The following is a 20,227-nucleotide window of genomic DNA, read 5'->3' as shown; positions in this document are numbered from 1 at the left end:
CTTTTGTTGTACTTTACATGTGTAGTTCTAATTCTTCTATATTTCCAGCTTGCCTTTACAGATAGGCGTGGCTCTATTTCTTTTGTATACGCAGGTCAGTTTTGCGTTCATATCAGGACTCACGATAACTGTGTTGCTGATACCAGGTATATCTGCTGTATGATGATTACTGATATTGCAGGAATCAGCAGTATTGTGTTGTCTTTTTGAGCTGACTGTAGATCTTCTTGTGTCATTCGACCATCTCTGAGAATTATGTTGTGTCTTTGTTTGATCTTGTTCTTCCATATTAGTAATGAATGACTCGAAGTATTCTGTTGCTGCGTTGCATATAGATATCTAAAATCTTGAAGTCCTTGTTTCATATGGTTGATGAGCACTACATTTTTAAGGATTTTCTTTTTAATGTGATGACTTTGTTGGCAGTGAATAAATGGATCTCTACATTGATTGCAAGTGCGACAGAGAAAATGATGAAACAAAAGGATGAGAGGTAGGTTCAGTAGCTTTTTTTTCTCTAAAATTGTAAAAATTATTTGAATCAAGAATTGAGGACTACCTGCTGGACATTTTCAACCTTCTTTCTCACACACAAAACCGTGCCTTATTTTGCTTCCTGTGCCATGCTATAGGATTATCCTAAGGCATGCTAAGCAAAAGGCAATAAAGTTGGTATGTATTTGTCCATTACAACCCTGAAGGTTTACTCTGAATGTGTATTTACCCATGAGATGGGTTAAAGTTTTATAATTGGCATCCAGTCATATTAAACTGTCTATGATGCACACACTAGCATACGACAATTGATATTTGATTACGTTTGAAAAAACTAATGTTTGTTTATTAGTATCATTGAAATTAATTTGATTCTTTAGAATATTTTCTCATAACAAATGACCTAAATAACCTATAATTTAGTAAGATTTGTTCTTAACTACTCAAATTTGTAAGCATTTACCCACTCTTGGGCTTTGTTGAAGACAATATCATAGAAAATCCAGGAGCTTTTACTCTACCTTTACCAGCATCTCAGCTATACATTTTTTATTTTCTAGTTTCGACGTACCATAATGACAGATAACAGCTTTATCCTTTATTATCCCTTATTTTGTATGTGCATCATAGCTTATTTATCTCTCTCGATGACATTGTCTCAAGACTCTCAACATCATTTCTTAATTGCCCCAAGCCCATAAGTATTTTCTAGTAACATTTGCTAACTTGATAATCGCAAAACATCATGAGCACTCATCCATTTTAATTGTCCTATTTTGATTCGTGACAATCCCTCATCTTGTTGAATGTGGTTCACCAAAATGGTTAATCTGATCGAGATTGGTATTGACCAAGTCTGATCTGATATCACTGATTTCTCATTCTTTTAGCTAAAACTGACTCTATGGGACTAAACTCCACTAAACTTGGCTAAAATCAACCGACTTTTGCTGATTTCATCAAATTTGGTAGTCTTAGGGGAAGGAGGCCAATGATTGCCATAGGAGGGAAATACTAAGAGGGAAGAGGAGGAAGCATAAGAGGAGGTTCTACCATTGGCAGAGGGATGGTTAGAGAGAGGGATGGGAAATAAACAAAGTTTATAAAATAGTCTTGACAAAGCATAAAGGTGGAAGTGGAACAAAAATTGTTGGACCTGTACTATTGATTTTTATGTAAAGTTGAAGTCAAGGATCATAAATGTCAGTAGCATTGGTCAATGTGTTGGTTCCACCTTAATCAAAGAGAAAGAATGAGTAAAGAAGAGGAAGACGTGGTGGCTGTGGTGGAGGAGGACATGGAGGTGGTGGAGGCAAAGGAAGAAGAGTAAGATTCGGAGGTGGGGGAGAGGGAGGATGTGGAAGCAGAGGAGATGGTGGGAGAGGTAAAGGAGGAGGTGAGGAGGAAGAGGCGACACTGATAGGAGCAATGACTCGGATGAGGAGGAGGCACTGATGTGGAGGGAAGGAGAAAGCACTGATGATGTGGTAAGGGGGTGTGGGATGTGGAAGTGAGGAGGAAGATGAGGAAGCAGAGGAGGATATATTGCTCCCTTCACTCACTCACTCTCTTTCTCTCTCTCTCTCCAGTTGCTGCATATGTTGCTCTATACTGACATACCATTCTGATCCATTGGCTAGTCTTGATGCATTATGTCAGTACTTTCTTCCTTGTCCAGCCTTTTTCAACACGTGCATCTCTCCAACGAGTGCTTAACTTAATTAGGAACTTAAAACTAATTATGGAAGGTTGTTCAGCTGATCATTTAGATAGACTTCTGTTTAGTTCAGAGGGTTAAGTGATGGGTTAGAGAATCAACTAACAAAGTAGCATCTAGTATGGGTGCTTCAATCAAGTCAAATTGGTTTAACAACAGATAACCAGGAAAAAATTATGGATCATGAGGATGGCTTAAATAACAGTGCCATCTTTCTTGTTAACTTGCATAAGAGGTGATTGGTTGGGTTACTAACCAAACAGAAGGGACTTTTTTGGGTTGATTTATTTGTGACTTAGTTATAATAGCTTTAATCCTATTATTTAACCGAAAACAAAGAAGAAGAGGCAGAGTAAGCATAATGTTTTTTGATATTTCTATATTCATTATCAATGTTGGCTAATGTGATCAAGACCATTGTTGACATGCTATCTGAATGACATGAAAAAAATGGAGCTTTACATGATTTTCTATTCACTTAACCTGCTGACAAATTATCTTTATTTTATTAGTTCTTTTTCTTAAAAGAATGCAGTATGTCATAACATGTTTATTTTGAACAGAATCAGAAGTGCTGGAGAACTTTTAACATACATCCGGACATTGAAAATGTATAGCTGGGAGCTATTATTTACCCAACGTTTGATGGAAAGAAGAAAAATGGAAGTGAAACACCTCTCAGTATGAAACATAGTACTTTACGTCCCACAAACTTATATAAACTATGTCAAATTATATTTCTAACATTCTCAGATGTATTTAGACTCGGAAATACTTGGATGCATGGTGTGTGTTTTTCTGGGCAACAACCCCAACACTGTTCTCCTTGTTTACTTTTGGGGTCTTCGTGTTAATGGGGCATCCATTAGATGCTGCTACAGTAAGATTATGAATCATTGTTTGTTATATCAAATTGTTTATCACATTTAATTCCTTAATAAATCATCATTTACATATCTTTCAGGTTTTTACCTGTGTTGCACTTTTCAATACATTGATTTCTCCTTTAAATTCGTTTCCCTGGGTGATTAATGGATTGATAGATGTAAGTCACATGATTTTATCTTTTATTTTTCTTGTTTGTATGAATTTTCCTCATTTTAATGTTGCATTAATACAAAATCTGTTACAGGCTATAATTTCTACTAGGCGACTGAGCAGATTTTTGTCCTGCCCTGAGAAAAGTTCTGAAATTAAAAGGGCATCTATCTGGGAACTACAAGGACATGATCCTCTGCCTTGTTTTTTAAGGGATCTGACATGTAGTAAAGAGCACGCAGCTATTCTCTTTAAGGATGCATCTTCTGTGTGGTCTAGCAGCTCAAAAGTGGAAAAGAGCACTGTTCTGAATAACATTTCTGTGGAAATTCCAAATGGTCTCTTTGTTGCTGTAATTGGCGAGGTGACTGATAAACTTTGGATCCTCAAATATGGTTCTTCTTTTCAACCTTAGTGTTAATTGAATTTGCATTGCACTTAAGTAAATTCTGGTTCTAAATCATTATGACATGTTTACTTGCTGCGGAGACCTATTGTATGTGCCATTGTTATGCTCTCTGTTGGTGCATGTAAGTGCAGTCAGTGGCAGCAAAATATGCCATGAAAATTTGGAGAGATAATATGGGCTGAAAATTCAGCTAAGGGTATTTGCCTGTTGATTTTTATTTGATTGGGAGGGGCCTCATACCTGCCACCTGGTAAGGTTATACTATGCAGTAAACTCAGACCAGAGACTTACCACTCGGTAATTCTTGGTCCTCTTGCAGAACTTTTTATTAGTCCCCATCGAACCATATTTCTACAACTGGTATTGTAAACCTTTTCTTCAGTTATAGAAGTTTCAGATATCTTCTATAGCTCTCCATGTGGCATACTAATAGAGAAATTCTTACCCATAATAGTCTAACATTTGGCACTGCTAGTATTGCACATCAATCAGTTGTACCTCTTTAAAGATCCATATGAGAAAATACTTGTATATGGTTTTGTGAACTATATAATTGATTCTTTTCTAAACAATGACTTAGTGCAAGTTCAAATTATTTTTCTATTGATTGGTTAATTTCCATATTGTATCTACATGACTTTTAACTTGTATTTGGGCTGAATGTTCTCAGGTTGGTTCAGGCAAGTCATCTTTGTTATGTTCTGTTTTGGGTGAAATGAGACTCATTCAGGGGTTCATTCTTTCCCATGGGTCAACAGCATATGTGCCACAGGTTCCTCTGCATTTCCAGAAAAAGAAGAAATATTAACTTCACAATTTTTACATTCTCATGGCTGTTTTTCATTGAGGTGCAGGTTCCATGGATCCTTTCAGGTTCAGTGCGCGATAACATTTTGCTTGGAGATAATTTTGACACTATAAGGTGATTCTTCTTCTTTTTCTAAAAGAAAAGTGCAAATGTTGTGTAAAACTGCAAATTGTTAAAGTTTTTTAAGCATTTGATGTAATTTATATCAAATACCTTCTTCCATTGCCTAACATGGTGCTTAACTTTATAATAAAATCAGATACAGAGAAGTATTACAGGCATGTGCACTTGATGTTGATATTTCACTGATGACTGGGGGTGATCTTGCATATATTGGAGAAAAAGGAGTCAACTTATCTGGTGGACAGAGAAGCCGTCTTGCCTTAGCAAGGTCTGCTTTGATTGTGGGAAGATTGATTTGATTTTCTGAATTTTGTCTATGTGCCTAACAACTGAGAAATATTTCAGGGCTGTCTACAGTGACTCCGATGTTTACTTGCTTGATGACATACTTAGTGCAGTTGATTCTCAAGTCGCATCCTGGATTCTGCATAGAACTATATTAGGCCCTCTAATGAACCAAAAGACACGGATTCTATGCACTCATAATCCTCAGGTCTGCACTTGGCAAACAAATGGGACTATGTTTATTTATACAGATGCTACACCATTTACCTTATTGGAAGTTGAATAAGTTAATAATTAATGTTGGTTTAATAACTTGAATTTCTTGGAAATTTATACAGCAAACATGAACCCATGGTTATCTTTAGGTGGTTAGGTCAAATGGTGTATCAGCATAAATCGCAGCAAGCATGTTCTTGGAAATGTTCAACTTGTTCTTCTTCTGCACATTTGATTTGCTTCAGTCAATTAGCAACTTAGCAAGACTCCTCAAATGATTTCTCATTACTTTTTTGCTTAAGACAAAAATAGTGGATAATATGATGTTTTCTTCTTTGTGCAGGCAATTTCTGCTGCAGATATGATACTGATCATGGACAAAGGACATATAAAGTGGGTTGGGAATTTATCCAGTTTTATAGAATCTCCACATTCAAAAATTTCTCTACCAAAAGATTCAGACTTCTCATCATTACAATTGTTACTGAAAGAAAGCAAGGGAAGTGCTTCTGATGAAATTATGTTTATGCCTTCGGTAGACAACGAACTTATAGCTGCTTCAGTGGATGCAAACAAAAGTGCTGATATGGAAGAGTCAAGGAAAGAAGGCAGAGTCGAACTTGCTGTTTATAAGTAAGTGATGAGTTCCTCTTAGTTTATAATATTGTGCCATTTAGCATCTAGCATGACAAACTTTTAGTTACTAATCTGAATTATTCTTCATGAGCATCACTTCTACTTTACAGAAGTTATGCCAAGTTTGCCAGCTGGCCTGTTGTTATTCTTATATGTATCTCAGCATCTTTTATGCAAGCATCCCGAAATGGTAATGACCTATGGTTATCTCATTGGGTTGATGCCACTGCTGGAACTGAGCACACAAGATTTTATTTGGTATGCTTCGACATACTTCCATTATCTGGAAGTATTATTAGAAACTGACTATTATTCAAACATGTATTTGTGAAATGTAAAATGACAATTATTTCATATTATTAAGTTACTATAATGATATTCTTTCTGTTTTGTAGCTTGTGCTCTCCATCTTTGGTTTTATGAATTCTCTTTTCACCTTAGCAAGGGCATTCTCATTCTCATATGGTGGTCTACGTGCTGCAGTCGAGGTGCATGCTGAGCTTCTAAGTAAACTGGTTAATGCACCTGTATATTTCTTTGACCAAAACCCCAGTGGAAGGATTCTTAATAGGTCTGGAATAAGAACACCAATTTTCTTTTATGAAGCTTCTTGGTATATAGAATACTAATAAAGATTCCATCGAATGCAGATTATCATCAGATTTGTATGCTATTGACGATTCTCTTCCATTTATTCTCAATATTCTCCTAGCCAATTTCTTTAGCTTGCTGGGTATCGCAGTAGTTTTATCATATTCACAGGTAGATTACAAGTTGGTTCTATATATGCATCTTTTAGTCCGTAATAATATTTATAGTTCTATACAGCCACAGTACTGACCTTGCTAGTGATCTATGAATGTCAATGCAGATCATTTTTTTGCTACTGTTAGTTCCTCTGAGTTATATATATAGAAAACTGCAGGTACTCATCCTTCATACTCTTTGATTTAGTTATCTTACCCTATTAAACTTTATGCTTTCTAGGTTACAATGAAACTACATACAGGCCAAGGAATTTAGGATCTATCAGCTTCATTTTCTTATTTTTGACTCTTATCATTGTTATATGTGATGATGGTCCATCTATATTTTTCTCTTAAAGTAATAACCATACTGTACTCATTAAAGCATCATTGCAAAAAAATATTTCCTTTGTAATGTTTTAATAACTTAAATGTATTTATCATTAATATTTTTGTAAATGAATAATTTTGCTGATGTTTGTCCGTAAATGAGTAGGAATTCTATATGCTTGACATATATGAGTTCTATGATTTGATACTCTTTTTAGGATTTGAAACATGAATAGCCAGTATTAGAGTTTAAAGTTAATCTATTAGGTCCTACCACTGATATGGCTTTTGCTACTAATGATGAGAACACAAGGAGGACAATTTACCATAACTGTGCCGAACAATTTATTGCAGAGAAGTACACACTAAGAACTTGACACTAGAATGAATTTATTATTGGAATTTGAGGAATGATGGAAAAGCAACTACACCACAACCTGACCTATATTTTTCAAAATTATTTTTCAAGTTGCTATGTGATGCACATCAATGGTTCTAAACACATCAATGGCCCCAGATAATTGACGTAAGTCTATATTTGTTAAATTAAAGTCATAAGATGAAGTATATCTTAATTCATACAATGAGCTTTGGTATCTTAGGACAAAATGGCACTGCAAATGCAACAATTAACTAAATATTAGAATGAAAGGGTATGAATTAAAGATCTGGAACCATCACTTAAATGATAAACGTGATACATAGAGACATGATATGACCATCAAAGCAGTGCCTGAAATCTTAAACCATGCTAAAATATGTGAATGACAGGGTTATGAATCAGAAATTCTTGGGATGATAACATCCCCGATGAACTAAGTATGCTTTGAGCTAGGTGGAGCACAACATCTAGCAAATGGAGTTGTCTGATTCTGTTTCAGGTGTCCTTGCAAGGGAATAGGAAACAGTGATTGTCATAACCAGACCCAGTATTTTTGCTCTAGGTAAATCGACGCACCTAGAACTAGAAATTTTTTTTTTCCTTGTACATTTGCTTGATTTTGGTTCTCATATCTAGATAGTAGAAAATTGTGGTCTATTAGGCTTTTAGACAATGACCAAGTTGAATCAAAACAAAAACATGGGTACACTTAACTCACTAATCGCAATACAAAGAACCAAGGATTCTCATCTCATGGCGAGGAGGCATGTTAGTGTCTTTCTAGCACGGTCCTATTTCATGTTGCATTGCTCGGCCCTGTGCCAATTTAGACCCAGCTATATGCCAGCACCTCTAGCGGCACTGTCAGCACGGTGTGTATCATTAGCTTTCAGGCACGATAGATTTGAACCCTTGTTTATATGTGTCAATGGGCATGGTAATCCTTGTGCATAATAATACTTGAAAGTTTCATATACTTCTTATTTATACTTTTTTGACATTTCACATTCTTCCTTGCCAGTCGGCCTTGGCTTAACATATATCTGACATGTGGTATGCTATATTATTTATTGTTGAATGTACATGCCTAGTCGCCTTATGCTGGTATGGTTTGCAACATGTGTTTGAACATTGAAGTTTGAACCATGCATTACATGTGTTTATCGTGCTATAAAGACATACCAGTACATGTGACATCTTTGGCAGTTAAATACTTAAACCCTTACTAAAGCAATTTGTTTTGAGAATCCATTCTTCTGTCTTGGTTGATGGTGAACGGAGAAGTTAGTAGTTAATTACACATAAAATATGGACTTCATATATTGGATCAAGCTATCAAAAATCAAGCATCTTGGTCAGTATAAATTAGTTTTTACCAGTCCAACTGTGAACTGGTATATGGACCACCAGTACAAATTAGCAAGGTTCGCCGTATCGTACCGTACCGGCGTTTCAACCCGGGCTCGGTATGGTACGGTACCGGTGTATCGGGCGGTACATCAGGGCGTACCGAGCGGTACACCCTGGTGTACTGAATAATTTTATATTTTTATACTGTAGCAGTGCTATAGTAAAAAATAATGTAGCACTGTAGCAGTACCGGACGGTCCACGTACCGGTAACCTGTCGGGCCGGTACGTACCGCCTGGTACGGGCGGTACGCTTCGGTATGGCACACCTTGCAAATTAGTATTACCATGTACCGGGCATCCCACCCAATTTTTGCAGTTGAAACCAAATGCGCTAGGAAGTAAGCCTAATGCCTAGTACCTTATCAAATTTTTTATACTTTTGATAGCTTTTGTCATTTTTTTTTTCTTTTGTTCTTCTCTCTCTCTCTCTCTCTCTCATGTGCACTCTTTCTCTCCCCTCCATCTCTTCCTCCTTGTTGCATCATCATTTCCACCTCCACCGTCGCAATGTCGCTGCCACCTCCTCCTCTTCCTCTTTCTCTCTAGTCTGAGTGGTACTGACCCATACCGAGTGCCAATACATCACTCAATACTCCATAGCATAATTTTTTGGGTCTGATTGCTTATCAGTATCGACACTGGGTCGAGATTTTATGCCTTGAATTGTATTGAAAGGTAAAAAACAAGTAGTGTGGAAATAAAACTATCCTGGATGATAGATTATTCTAAAAGATGACATTGAAGTGGAGTATTAACTAGATTGAAATACAACAGTAGATGTTAGTATGTTACTATCCTACAATTTTGTTGTCCTTTGTTAGAACCCTTGCAAATTCTAAACTTGGGGTTGATCTCTTTAGGGGATCGGCCTCCTTGGAACTCTATAGGGGTTCCTCCCTCCAAGTTGCTGTTCAAAGGCTGCAGAAAATATTCATCTATTGCTTAAGAAAAGAGAAGGAATACATGGCTATTTATAGGGCTTCTAAACCCTAACTCCTAATAGGACTCCTACTTAAGACTCTTACTTCTAACAAACTCCTAATAGGACTCCTACTCAAGACTCCTATTCCCTTACAACTCCTAATTCTTCTCTAAGAAAAAACCTCCTACATGAATGCCCCTCTTAATTAGGACTCTCCTAGCTAGAGTCCTAACAGAATGTCCCTCTCAATTAGGACTCTCTTAGCTAGAGTCCTAACAGTTTTACATGAATGTCCCTCTCAATTAGGACTCTCCAAGCTAGAGTCCTAACAGACCCGTTCTCTTCAAATCAGCCTTGTCCTCGAGGCTGATAATTCGTGAATTCTGGAAATTTGATCTTCATGTCGTCATAGTTCTCCCAAGTGACATCTTTTATTGGTAGGTTCGCCCATTGTATTAGCACTTCATTAGTGGGTCGTCGTCGTCGAGTCACGATCCGTCGATCAATAATGGCACTTGGCTGGGTCTGGAGTTCTTTTTGGGTAGTCATATTTGGTGGGTGGCTTTGGGCTGTCTCCAAGCACCTATTTAAAACTTTTGTCTGGCTGTTGGTTTGTGGGTGATATGTCATACTCCTTTTCAATTTAGTACCCTGCATATGGAATAACTTTGTCCAAAATCTGCTCTTGAAGATGCATGTAGAATTTGTCATAAGCATAATGCGTCCCTTATAGCATAATTCTTTTGAGTCCCGATTGTAATGAGCCACGGAGCTTGGTGCTTCCTCCATTTTTTTTTTTTTTTTTTTTCTTACTGGTCTCCGAATCTTCCTGTCATTCCATCTTAATATCCTCAAGGAAGTCGCTGGTTGGAAGTAAAACGACCAAAAATTCAGCTTGCTCAGGTAGCTGCGAAAGCGCATCTGCAATAACATTCTCTTTCCACCTTTTGTAATTTATTTCATAATCAAATCCAAGAAGTTTTGTTACCCATTTTTGCTGCTCGGGGGAAGATATCTTTTGCTCCAAGAGATATTTTAGGCTTTTATGGTCGGTCTTGATTTGAAAGTATCGCCTGATCAAGTACGATCTCCATCTCGTTGCTGCGCGCACAATGGCGAGCATCTCCTTATCATATGTTGACTTATTTTGATAGGAGGGAGATAATGCCTTGCTAGTGTATGCGAGTGGTCGACCATCTTGCATGAGAATGGCTCCAATTCTGACTCCAGATGTGTCGGCCTCAATAATGAAGGGTCGGTTGAAATTTGGTAGTGTTAGCACCGGCGTCGTCGTCATGGCTCCCTTAAGTTTGTCGAAGGCAGCGGAGGCTCTGTCCAACCATTGAAAGACATCTTTTTCTAGTAAGGAAGTAAGTGGTGCACTGATCTTTCCATAGTTTTTCACGAACTTACGGTAGTAGCCTGTTAAACCCAGAAAGCCATGTAGCAATTTTATGTTTCTCAGGGTCGGCCAGTTTTGCATTACTTTAATTTTGAAGGGGTCCATCGTCACACCTTCCTCTGATATGATATGCCCAAGATATCCCACCTTTTGTTGAAGAAAGTAAAAATTCGTAGTGGTCGTTGTGTGTTCGAAAGGCGGCTTTCGGTATGACTTCTTCGTACACTCGTATTTGATAATACCCGGATCGAAGGTCCAGCTTTGTGAAGATTTGTGCTCCCTTTCATCTAGCAATTCATCTGCTATTGGAATAAGGTATTTGTTCTTGATGGTTATGCCATTGAGAGCTCGGTAATCAACGCATATTCGCCATGTTCCGTCCTTCTTGTGTACAAGTAGCACCGGTGAAAAGTAGAGGTTGCAACTTGGCCGAATAACTCCTGTTTCAAGCATCTCTTTTAAAATCCTTTCTATTTCATCATTCTGGAGATGTGGATACCGATATGGCTGAGTATTTGCTGGAGATTTGACTGGTAAAATCATTATACAATGATCATGCCGACGAGTAAGAGGTATGTTGTGCTGCTCGTCAAATATATCTGAAAATTCAGCAAGCAAAGGAAATAGGTTTGGATCTTCAAATTCTATTGGCTCTCCTTTAATTTGTTGCTCAAGTTTTACCAAAAAGCCCCTGCATGCTTTATACAAAACCTTCTCCATTTGTTGTGTGCAAATCATCGTTACGTCGCCCTCACGTTTCCCATGCAGTATCACCTGTTTCTCCTTACTGTAAAATTTTATAAATAGTTGCATAAAATTCCAAGAAATATCACCTAATGTCATCAACCATTTAATTCTGAGTATGGCCTCATAATCATCAAGAGGGAGGAGGAAGAAATATGCAATTATCTCTTGGTCCTGCAGCAACAGTTTCACCTGCGGGCACCTATGATCACACTTCAAAATCCGTCCGTTGGCGACCTTAACGACAAACCTGTTGCAATTCTCAATAGGTAAGTTCATATGGACAGCAACCTTACTGTTTAGGAAGTTATTAGTGCTGCCCGTCTCGATGAGAACAGTGATCGGTTGTTGTTTGAGAAGGCCTCCAACTTTCATCGTTTGCGGGTTTGAGTAGCCAGCTAGTGTATGTACCGTAACTTCGGTCGGTTGTGGCTCTTCTTCTGCATATTTTTCTTCATGTTCAAGGCTCTCTTCTGAATGTTCAATGACCTCTTCTTCTATCGGTTCAATCATAAGAAGTCCTCCTTTACTACAGCTGTTACGGTGAGTAACTGTTCAGCCGTGGCCTTGGGGCCGTCACGGCTTGGTCCGGGTCCGGAAGGCGGTGGTCAACGGGTGGGGGAGCCCCTCGAGTCTGCTGGATCTCCAGAGGCGGTGATCTCCAAAGGCGTCGCACCTGCACAAAGGTCGGGTCGGGGTGCTCGACCCGACCCCTTCGACGATCAAGTCAATGAAAGATGTGGAGGGGGTGAAGGAGGAGGGAAAGCCCCCCCCCCCCTGTGTTCAGTGTGTCTCCCCTTATAATGAACGAGAGGGTATTAGTAGGGGAGCATTCTGCTCCCTGAGCTGCCCGTTTGCTGGGGGCAGGCTGACAGTAGCCATGGCGTGGCGTGTTGGACTTGGCTTTTTAATATGCCTCGGTCAGTGTTCTGATCAATTCCAAGGTGCGTGACGTCATCTGGAGCAGCTGACATTGTCCTGAGGTTGACTGCCACTTTCATCCCTATCAACAGCGATGCTCACGGCTCCACGGCTCGTCACAATGCCAACATAACCACTTTGCATATCGCTCCCGAAGCTCTTCTCCTGTTAACCTCTTTGGTGCAGGGACTTGGTCGACGGTAGGGGGGGCTGAGGGCTTCAATATTACTGGTTGAGGAGCGACCCTAGTCCTCCGAGCTTCATGGTTCAATTGCTCCTCTTGATGTCGTGCGAAAGAGATGGCTGCCATAAGCGTGTACGGTTGTCGCGCTTTAACTTCTCCTCGGATCTCCGGCTTCAAGCCCTCAATGAAGGTTCTCAATAGCTGTTTTTGAGACCAATCATGATTTTGATTAGATAACCTTTCAAACCTGGTTTGGTACTCCTGAATGGTGGAGGTTTGTCGGATCTTTGCTAGTTGTTCGTCAATATTCTCGTAATCGGTTGGTCTGAAGCGGATCAGCAGTCCTTCTTTGAATTGTTGCCATGAAAGGACTCCATAAGTATGTTCAAACTGTTCAAACCACTGTATAGCATCCCCTTCAAGATGTATAGCTGCAATTTTCACCATAGATGCATCTGCGATTTTGTGGTACCGAAAATATCGCTCCGCGTGTGAGATCCAACCAATCGGGTCTCCTTCTTCCCATCTAGGGAAGTCCACTCTCATGCATGGATAGTTGGGGTCGGTCATAGAGCCTCCCCTCCCTTGGAAGTCATCTCTTCGGGCTTGGTGTGATTGGGCAAAGCTTTCTCCTTGATATGATTTCTTCGGGCTTAGTGGTCGGCCCAATCTGAGTTCGGTAAAGAGCATCCGAATCTTATCCTCCATTCGCGCCTCCAAGGCTTCGAATTTAGCATTGATTGCCTCCTTAGATGCCATAGTATATGCCCCCAAATCTATGATGTTAAGATCTCTCTTTTGTTGTTGGGTTAAAGGCATGTATAGGTTGAGAGAAGTGATGGTCGAAAGGGTTGGTGGATTGGTGGATGTAGGCTGCAGTTTAGGCTTGTTTTGTGGCTATTTTGGGTGCAGTTTGAGGGTGTGGTTTGGTGGAGTTTTAGGGCTGTAGATGAAAGTTTTGGATCTGTGGTAGATGGTAGCAAAGGTTTGATAGAAATAAGTGGAAGTTGCAGCAAGTATGTGCTGTCTTGTAAGAGTAGAATTGTCGTCGAAGAAACAACGGTTTCTCGACGTAATTTCCAACAAAAACTTGAGAGAATTGAGGAGGGAATTGATAGCAAAATCACAGTTTATATGACAGCAAGGATATCTAATTTAATCAAGAAAATTTCGGCAGTATAACAGCAAGAAAATTGGTGCAAGTTGCGCTTGCAGAATTCTCGTCGAGAAATTTCAGCGGGTTACGACGAAAATTTGAAGCAACGCAAAATCATTTTTTGAGATGAATTTCTTAATAGATTAATCTTAGATAGAAGCTAAGATGATCTATAAAGTGTATAAGAAATTTCATTCAAAAAAGATTGCAAATAGATGGGTTAAGGCAACAATATGCGGTTGAAATTTTCTGCAGCATAGATTTTCAAGTGCAGCAGATTGAACATAAAAGATCAGTAGTTTGTATTGAGAATTTTTCGATGAAACTAAAGGGAAATCCACTGTTAGGAAGTGTCAAAGATGTCATAAAAATTTCGTAGAAATTTGGATAGAAAAAGTACAGTAGCAAGATCAAACAGATGGTGCTATGCAGCTTGAATTCTGCAATTCAAGTGCAGCAGATTGGACATAAAAGATCAGTAGTTTATATTGAGAATTTTTTGATGAAACCAAAGGGAAATCCACTGTTAGGAAGTGTCAAAGATGTCATAAAAATTTCGTAGAAATTTGGATAGAAAAAACACAGTAGCAAGATCAAACAGATGGTGCTATGCAGTTGGAATTCTGCAATGTATCTTTCGTCGTAGAGATGAAAACTTTGTGACGAAAAGTTTATGTAGCAATATAGGAACAATTTTTTTTTTTTTTTGGATTTTCGAATAAGGATAACTAAATTGCAGCAGCAGTAAGGTAGGAAACCAGAACCTGTTGCAATTCACGGGGAGATCAAAGGATGATCTGCGGTGGTGGAGATGATGGCCGAATTCGGTGACGATCTTTTAAGCAATTGTGGGAATTGCTTTGGATGGTTGTGGAGGGTTGATGGATGGCTGTGGAAGGGCAGCGAGACGCCAAGAACGCTGCTCTGATACCAGGTGTTAGAACCCTTGCAGATTCTAAACTTGGGGTTGATCTCTTTAGGGGATCGGCCTCCTTGGAACTCTATAGGGGTTTCTCCCTCCAAGTTGCTGCTCAAAGGCTGCAGAAAATATTCATCTATTGCTTAAGAAAAGAGAAGGAATACATGGCTATTTATAGGGCTTCTAAACCCTAACTCCTAATAGGACTTCTACTTAAGACTCTTACTTCTAACAAACTCCTAATAGGACTCCTACTCAAGACTCCTATTCCTTTACAACTCCTAATTCTTCTCTAAGAAAAAACCTCCTACATGAATGCCCCTCTCAATTAGGACTCTCCTAGCTAGAGTCCTAACAGAATGTCCTTCTCAATTAGGACTCTCTTAGCTAGAGTCCTAACAGTTTTACATGAATGTCCCTCTCAATTAGGACTCTCCAAGCTAGAGTCCTAACATCCTTCTATTTATTCATTTATTTTTGTTGTTTGTTTGGTTGTTTATTTATTTATTTCTGCTGGAACCTCTTTGTTGGCATGCTGGTTTGTTGTGCTGTACTAGCAGCTATGTATCAGCTGCCATTTAACATGAGGAATGCCTACAATGCTTAAAATCCTGATTATTAATGCATCATTGGAAGGAATTTCTTACCTATAGCAACCTGAAGACAGGGCTAGATCCCCTATTTTCAGGAGGGATGTAAATTGCTATTAGCCTCCATTTCACTGATTAACATCTTAGAAGAACTCAAAGTCCATTATCTCCTAGTTTTTTTTTTACCCTTTTGACCTCCTGGTATCAAAGTTATAAATACATACCAGTGTACCTGTGATATACTGATCTTCATTGCTGGTATTATTGAATTAAATAATAAAAAATAAAAGTGAACTGTATATGTACTGGTGTTGTGCTATAACTTTCAGTATTGGTACTTGCTTGGATAAGTAAACATCATGGTTTCATCCAATTGGTATTTAACGCCTTGCTTCATATAAAATGGCTCATAAATGAATTTATGCATACTTACACATCATGCATTGCCATTGCTATGTCACAGTAATGCAATGACAGTCATGGTTTCATCCAACTTAAAATCAAATTTAGGCTGATGTAAACCCAGTTCATTATAATTACAAATTTTGGTACATGTATTAAATGTTGTGCATGATACATAAAACTGACATATATTGTAGTTCTATTACAGGTGCACTTCACGTGAGCTACGGAGACTAGACAGTGTTTCACGCTCACCTATATATTCATCTTTCACAGAAACATTGGATGGCTCATGTACTATAAGGGCATTTAAGAAAGAGGTAAATATGGCAAATTAGCTTTACATTAGCAGCCACCACTATCATGGTTTCCATCTTGGTTATAACATTTGTCATTCTCTGGTAACTTCTGGGCAGACATTTCAGTGATAACATTTGTCATTATCTGGTAATTTTTTTGTGCTTTAACACTATCAATGGTTCATTGATCTCCAACAAAAAAATCCAAACAGTTTGCATGATTATTCATTAAGGTGGACCAGATTACATCATCATTAGTTGTATGTTCTGCTGAGTGTTGGCTCATCAAACTAGATTTGAGCTTTTTTTATTGTCATTCTGCTTGCATGTAGTTGTCTTACATTATGTTTTTGTCATGGTATCCTTCAAAAAAGAAAGCTCCTAAGTAATAAATATTCACATGATTAGTCATTAAGGTGGACCAGATGTTATCATACTTCGTTGTATGTTCTGCTGTGTGTTGGGCTCATTAAACAAGATTTGATTTTGAGCATGTTTTGAGTGTGTTTTTCTTTGCAAGTGTTTGTATTACATTATGTTTTCGTCATCATATCTTTGCTTGCAAGTAGTTGCAAGTTTCTAAAGTTGCAGAATTGTAGTTGTACTGGTATCTTACATGGTGTCGTTATCCATGTGTTAAAATTTGCCAAGGATCTTAAATGAGAATAATGTCTATTCCACAGAACAAGCACCATTAGCTAGCAGGGATCTTCAAATTTTTTGAGCATTAAATTTGCATAGTGGAAAATGCAAACTGGGCTATTGTAGGTCCATTCTAGTTCATAAATATGATTTAATATTTCTCACATCTTACACTAAAAGTCATTGTTATTGTTAAAGATCCTTGTGTGTGTGTGTGTGTTTTTATTTTTTTCGTCTTGAGTTCCACTAGGAAGCTTCAGATCCTAGTAGCTGGTGGTAGATCGTCACGGATGGAGGATGGACTGAGAATAGGACAACTGGCACACATAGTGCCATAGTGAGGGTTTGGCCCCTTGGCTTGTTGGAAAAAGATCCGGATATGCATCACCAGACTAACTAGTTTGATGTAAAGCTGCTCGTGTTTGCTAACCCCAAAATTAATATGCAGATGTAATTGGAGTGACTTTTAGTATTCCTTGATCTCCATACTTCATATCCATATTCTTTTGGCATGGAATATTTGTTGACTTGGTGAAGACTTTTCAGGATGCAAAAAACACCTTTACATTCTTGCTTTGATCTTCTTGGTCTTCACACAAGATTTCTGAATGACCAACACCTAAATGTGTCTTATAACCTAGAAATAGAAGAAAGAACAACAAACATAGACATGAGTCATCCATCTTTAACCACTGAACCTGTTAAATTCTTATAAAATTTGATGCACATTTGCCTATAATAAAAACAAAATCCAGAAAGTTGATGTAAAATGGATGCAATTTTTGTCTGGTTTTAATTGAACCTAAATTAGATATCAGTATGGAAGTTCAGTTATTTGCATGGTACTGTGCTCTCTTTTCTTCAGTGCTGCAGCTCGTTTGCCTCTTCTCTTGTTCATATTTTCTGATTTTATTCACCACTTCTCTTTCTTTTGTTCCTTGTTGACTTATTTTTTGAGAACCAAGATATAACTTCTATCGTTCTCTGCTTGTTTTCCCTATTTGGCGCAAGAAAAAGATTTAACACTAAGCCACCAAATGTGGGTATCTTTCCTCTTGGGGTACACTTTCACTCTTATGATGTGTGAAACTACTTGACTATTGTTTTTTCATGAGCAAAAATGTTTTCAAAGTTGTCACGACCCGAGTCTGATGAGCCAACTGGTAGTCCTTTCCTACTCGAGCTCTCTCACCCTGCCCAAATGCTAGGTCGGTTCTGATACCAAATGTCACGACCCGAGTCTGAGCTAACTAGCCAATAACTCTATTTTGGTCCTTCAACCACGGACCAAAATGCTTAAGCGGAAGTTAACGTAGTATATTCATCAGACCCATATAAGCCAATCATACTCATTGCCCACTTCCGATGTGGGACTAATGGGATATTACAATATCCCCAACTCAATTAGCTTGACGTCCTCGTCAAGGTCCAACATAACCCAGATCGAACCCTAGCATAGTGCATGTGAGGTTTAACTCAGTGGTGGCTTCACGCCGTGATGAGTTTTCTGACTCCATCTACGGGTAACCCTTTCCGACTCGAGCCCTCTCACCCTGTCCAAATGCTAGGTCGACTCTGATACCAAATGTCACGACCCGAGTCTGATGAGCTAATTGGCCAATAACTCAATTTTTGTCCTTCAACCGCGGACCAAAATGCTTAAGCGGGAGTTAACGTAGTACACTCATCAGACCCATATAAGCCAATCATACTCATTGCCCACTTCCGATGTGGGACTAATGGGATATTACAAAAGTGAAGCAAGATATGATATTGGAGAGGGATTTCTTGATAACATTGGATACTCTTCTACATAGTTTTTTTTTTAGAATGATCAGATTACGTAGTGCTGTTGATACAAATAAGAAGTTTATATCTTGTAGTGGTGTTTATACAGATTAGAAGTTCATCTTGTAGCGGTGTTGATACAGATAAGAAGTTCATATATTGTAGTGGTGTTGATTGTTGATAAAAATAAGTTCATATTGCTTGAGATACCTGCAAAGATGATGCTTGTTGTCCAGACCGTGAATAAATATTGCTGGAGGTTTTTCTCACTTTCTGAGGGCGCTAGTTCTCATCTTCATTTTCTGTTCTGCTGTGCTTATTTTCATTTTTCAGCCATTGCACTGATTGCTAGTCGTCTGTTATATGACGCTCAATCTTTGAGTTAAAACCATTTTAAAAATCCCTGAAGAGTACTATTAAGGTGAGGTTTCCATGAGGGATTCCTTGTTATATGGATCAAGTTTTAAAATCTCTGTCCAATATCAGTTTCAACACCTTGTAAGACAAATGTGGTACCAATGTACTACCCTGTACCACTCGATATCACCAAAAAATGAATAATAACCAGTTCTAAGCTATATAATCAGCTACCAGCTTTTGGTTGTTTCAGTAAATATCAGTTGGTATGCAGTGATTTGACTAGTGTTTGAATCCTTGATATCGATGACATCTTTCAATTTTTCTGGAGCCAAGGTTATTGCCACTGGGCAAAGGTAGTGCGAGTGTTCTTGAACTCCAAAGTAAGACAATTGTTTAATGTTCCTTATAGAACATTGATGATAATGGTTGGGAAGGAACAAACAATCCCCATCCTTGACTTTGCTATGAAGAATACTGAGCTATTGTAGCAGCAACCTCTTGTTCTTTGGTACAACCAAATTTCATCAACAGGGTTTATTAGCATTAAGTGCATTTTACATGACATTTGGATCTCCTTTTGTCTTCTTGGGCACATGAAATGCTTGATATCTTTTGAAAGATTGTACTTGCATGCAGCTATGTATGTGCCTTGTTTAAATGCTTAACGAGCATAACCATGTGGTACATTCTGAATTTCAGTTAATAAAGTTTTCTAATTAAATTTCTAATTTTTCTATTAATTTTTTTATCTAGAAGAAATAAGGCAACTTCTTGCTCCAGCATTTTATAAAGAGATTTGATTACTTTTCTCAGTTACCTTTAACTAATAAAATTATGAAGATATCTTTTTTCATAAGATGCACATATTGCTGCTAATGATGTAAATGGCAGGAAATATTTATGGCCAGATTCCTGGAACATGTTCGGTTGTATCAGCAAACCTCGTATTCTGAGCAAACAGCAAGTTTGTGGCTTTCTTTGCGCCTCCAAGTACTAGTCTTCTTATTTTTCATTTGCACCTAATTGTTCTAACATGTAAAGTTTTTAATTTAATCCACCACGTTTTACTGAGACAATTATGCCTCCTGGATGTGTGATGTGTTTAGCTTTTGTAAGTGTTGGAATCAGTGACCTGTCTTTTCTTTTTCAGTTATTGGCAGCATCCATTATTTTATTTATTGGTGTGATGGCTGTCATTGGTTCCAGACATGATTTTCCACTGAGCCTTGGTACTCCTGGTTTGGTAAGTCTCCAAATTGAAAATTGTTCTTTTTCCCTATTTTATTTAAGATGGAAATATC

At 38.2% G+C, this 20,227-nt stretch overlaps 1 protein-coding gene across 9 annotated transcripts in view; it reads left to right on the top strand.

Moving 5' to 3' along the window:
• The window catches only part of LOC135586092 (ABC transporter C family member 13-like), a 135,705-nt gene that overhangs the window by 96,071 nt on the left and 19,407 nt on the right, over positions 1-20,227 (top strand). For 8 of the 9 annotated variants that reach the window (XM_065183713.1, XM_065183712.1, XM_065183714.1 and 5 more), the window contains 17 exons: positions 49-146; positions 427-493; positions 2,776-2,893; positions 2,976-3,092; positions 3,177-3,614; positions 4,330-4,431; positions 4,514-4,581; positions 4,727-4,858; positions 4,936-5,083; positions 5,435-5,724; positions 5,838-5,985; positions 6,123-6,298; positions 6,378-6,489; positions 6,599-6,652; positions 16,035-16,157; positions 19,818-19,916; positions 20,077-20,169. In XM_065183713.1, coding sequence (XP_065039785.1) covers positions 49-146; positions 427-493; positions 2,776-2,893; positions 2,976-3,092; positions 3,177-3,614; positions 4,330-4,431; positions 4,514-4,581; positions 4,727-4,858; positions 4,936-5,083; positions 5,435-5,724; positions 5,838-5,985; positions 6,123-6,298; positions 6,378-6,489; positions 6,599-6,652; positions 16,035-16,157; positions 19,818-19,916; positions 20,077-20,169 — 2,383 coding nt within the window. The remainder of the gene's footprint in view (positions 1-48; positions 147-426; positions 494-2,775; positions 2,894-2,975; positions 3,093-3,176; positions 3,615-4,329; positions 4,432-4,513; positions 4,582-4,726; positions 4,859-4,935; positions 5,084-5,434; positions 5,725-5,837; positions 5,986-6,122; positions 6,299-6,377; positions 6,490-6,598; positions 6,653-16,034; positions 16,158-19,817; positions 19,917-20,076; positions 20,170-20,227) is intronic. The other variant, XM_065183715.1, reaches the window with a different exon arrangement.

This window comes from Musa acuminata, chromosome BXJ1-5 (assembly GCF_036884655.1).
Source record: "Musa acuminata AAA Group cultivar baxijiao chromosome BXJ1-5, Cavendish_Baxijiao_AAA, whole genome shotgun sequence".
In the NCBI taxonomy this organism is placed as follows: Eukaryota; Viridiplantae; Streptophyta; class Magnoliopsida; order Zingiberales; family Musaceae; genus Musa; species Musa acuminata.
This window is presented reverse-complemented; position numbering and strand designations above follow the sequence as displayed.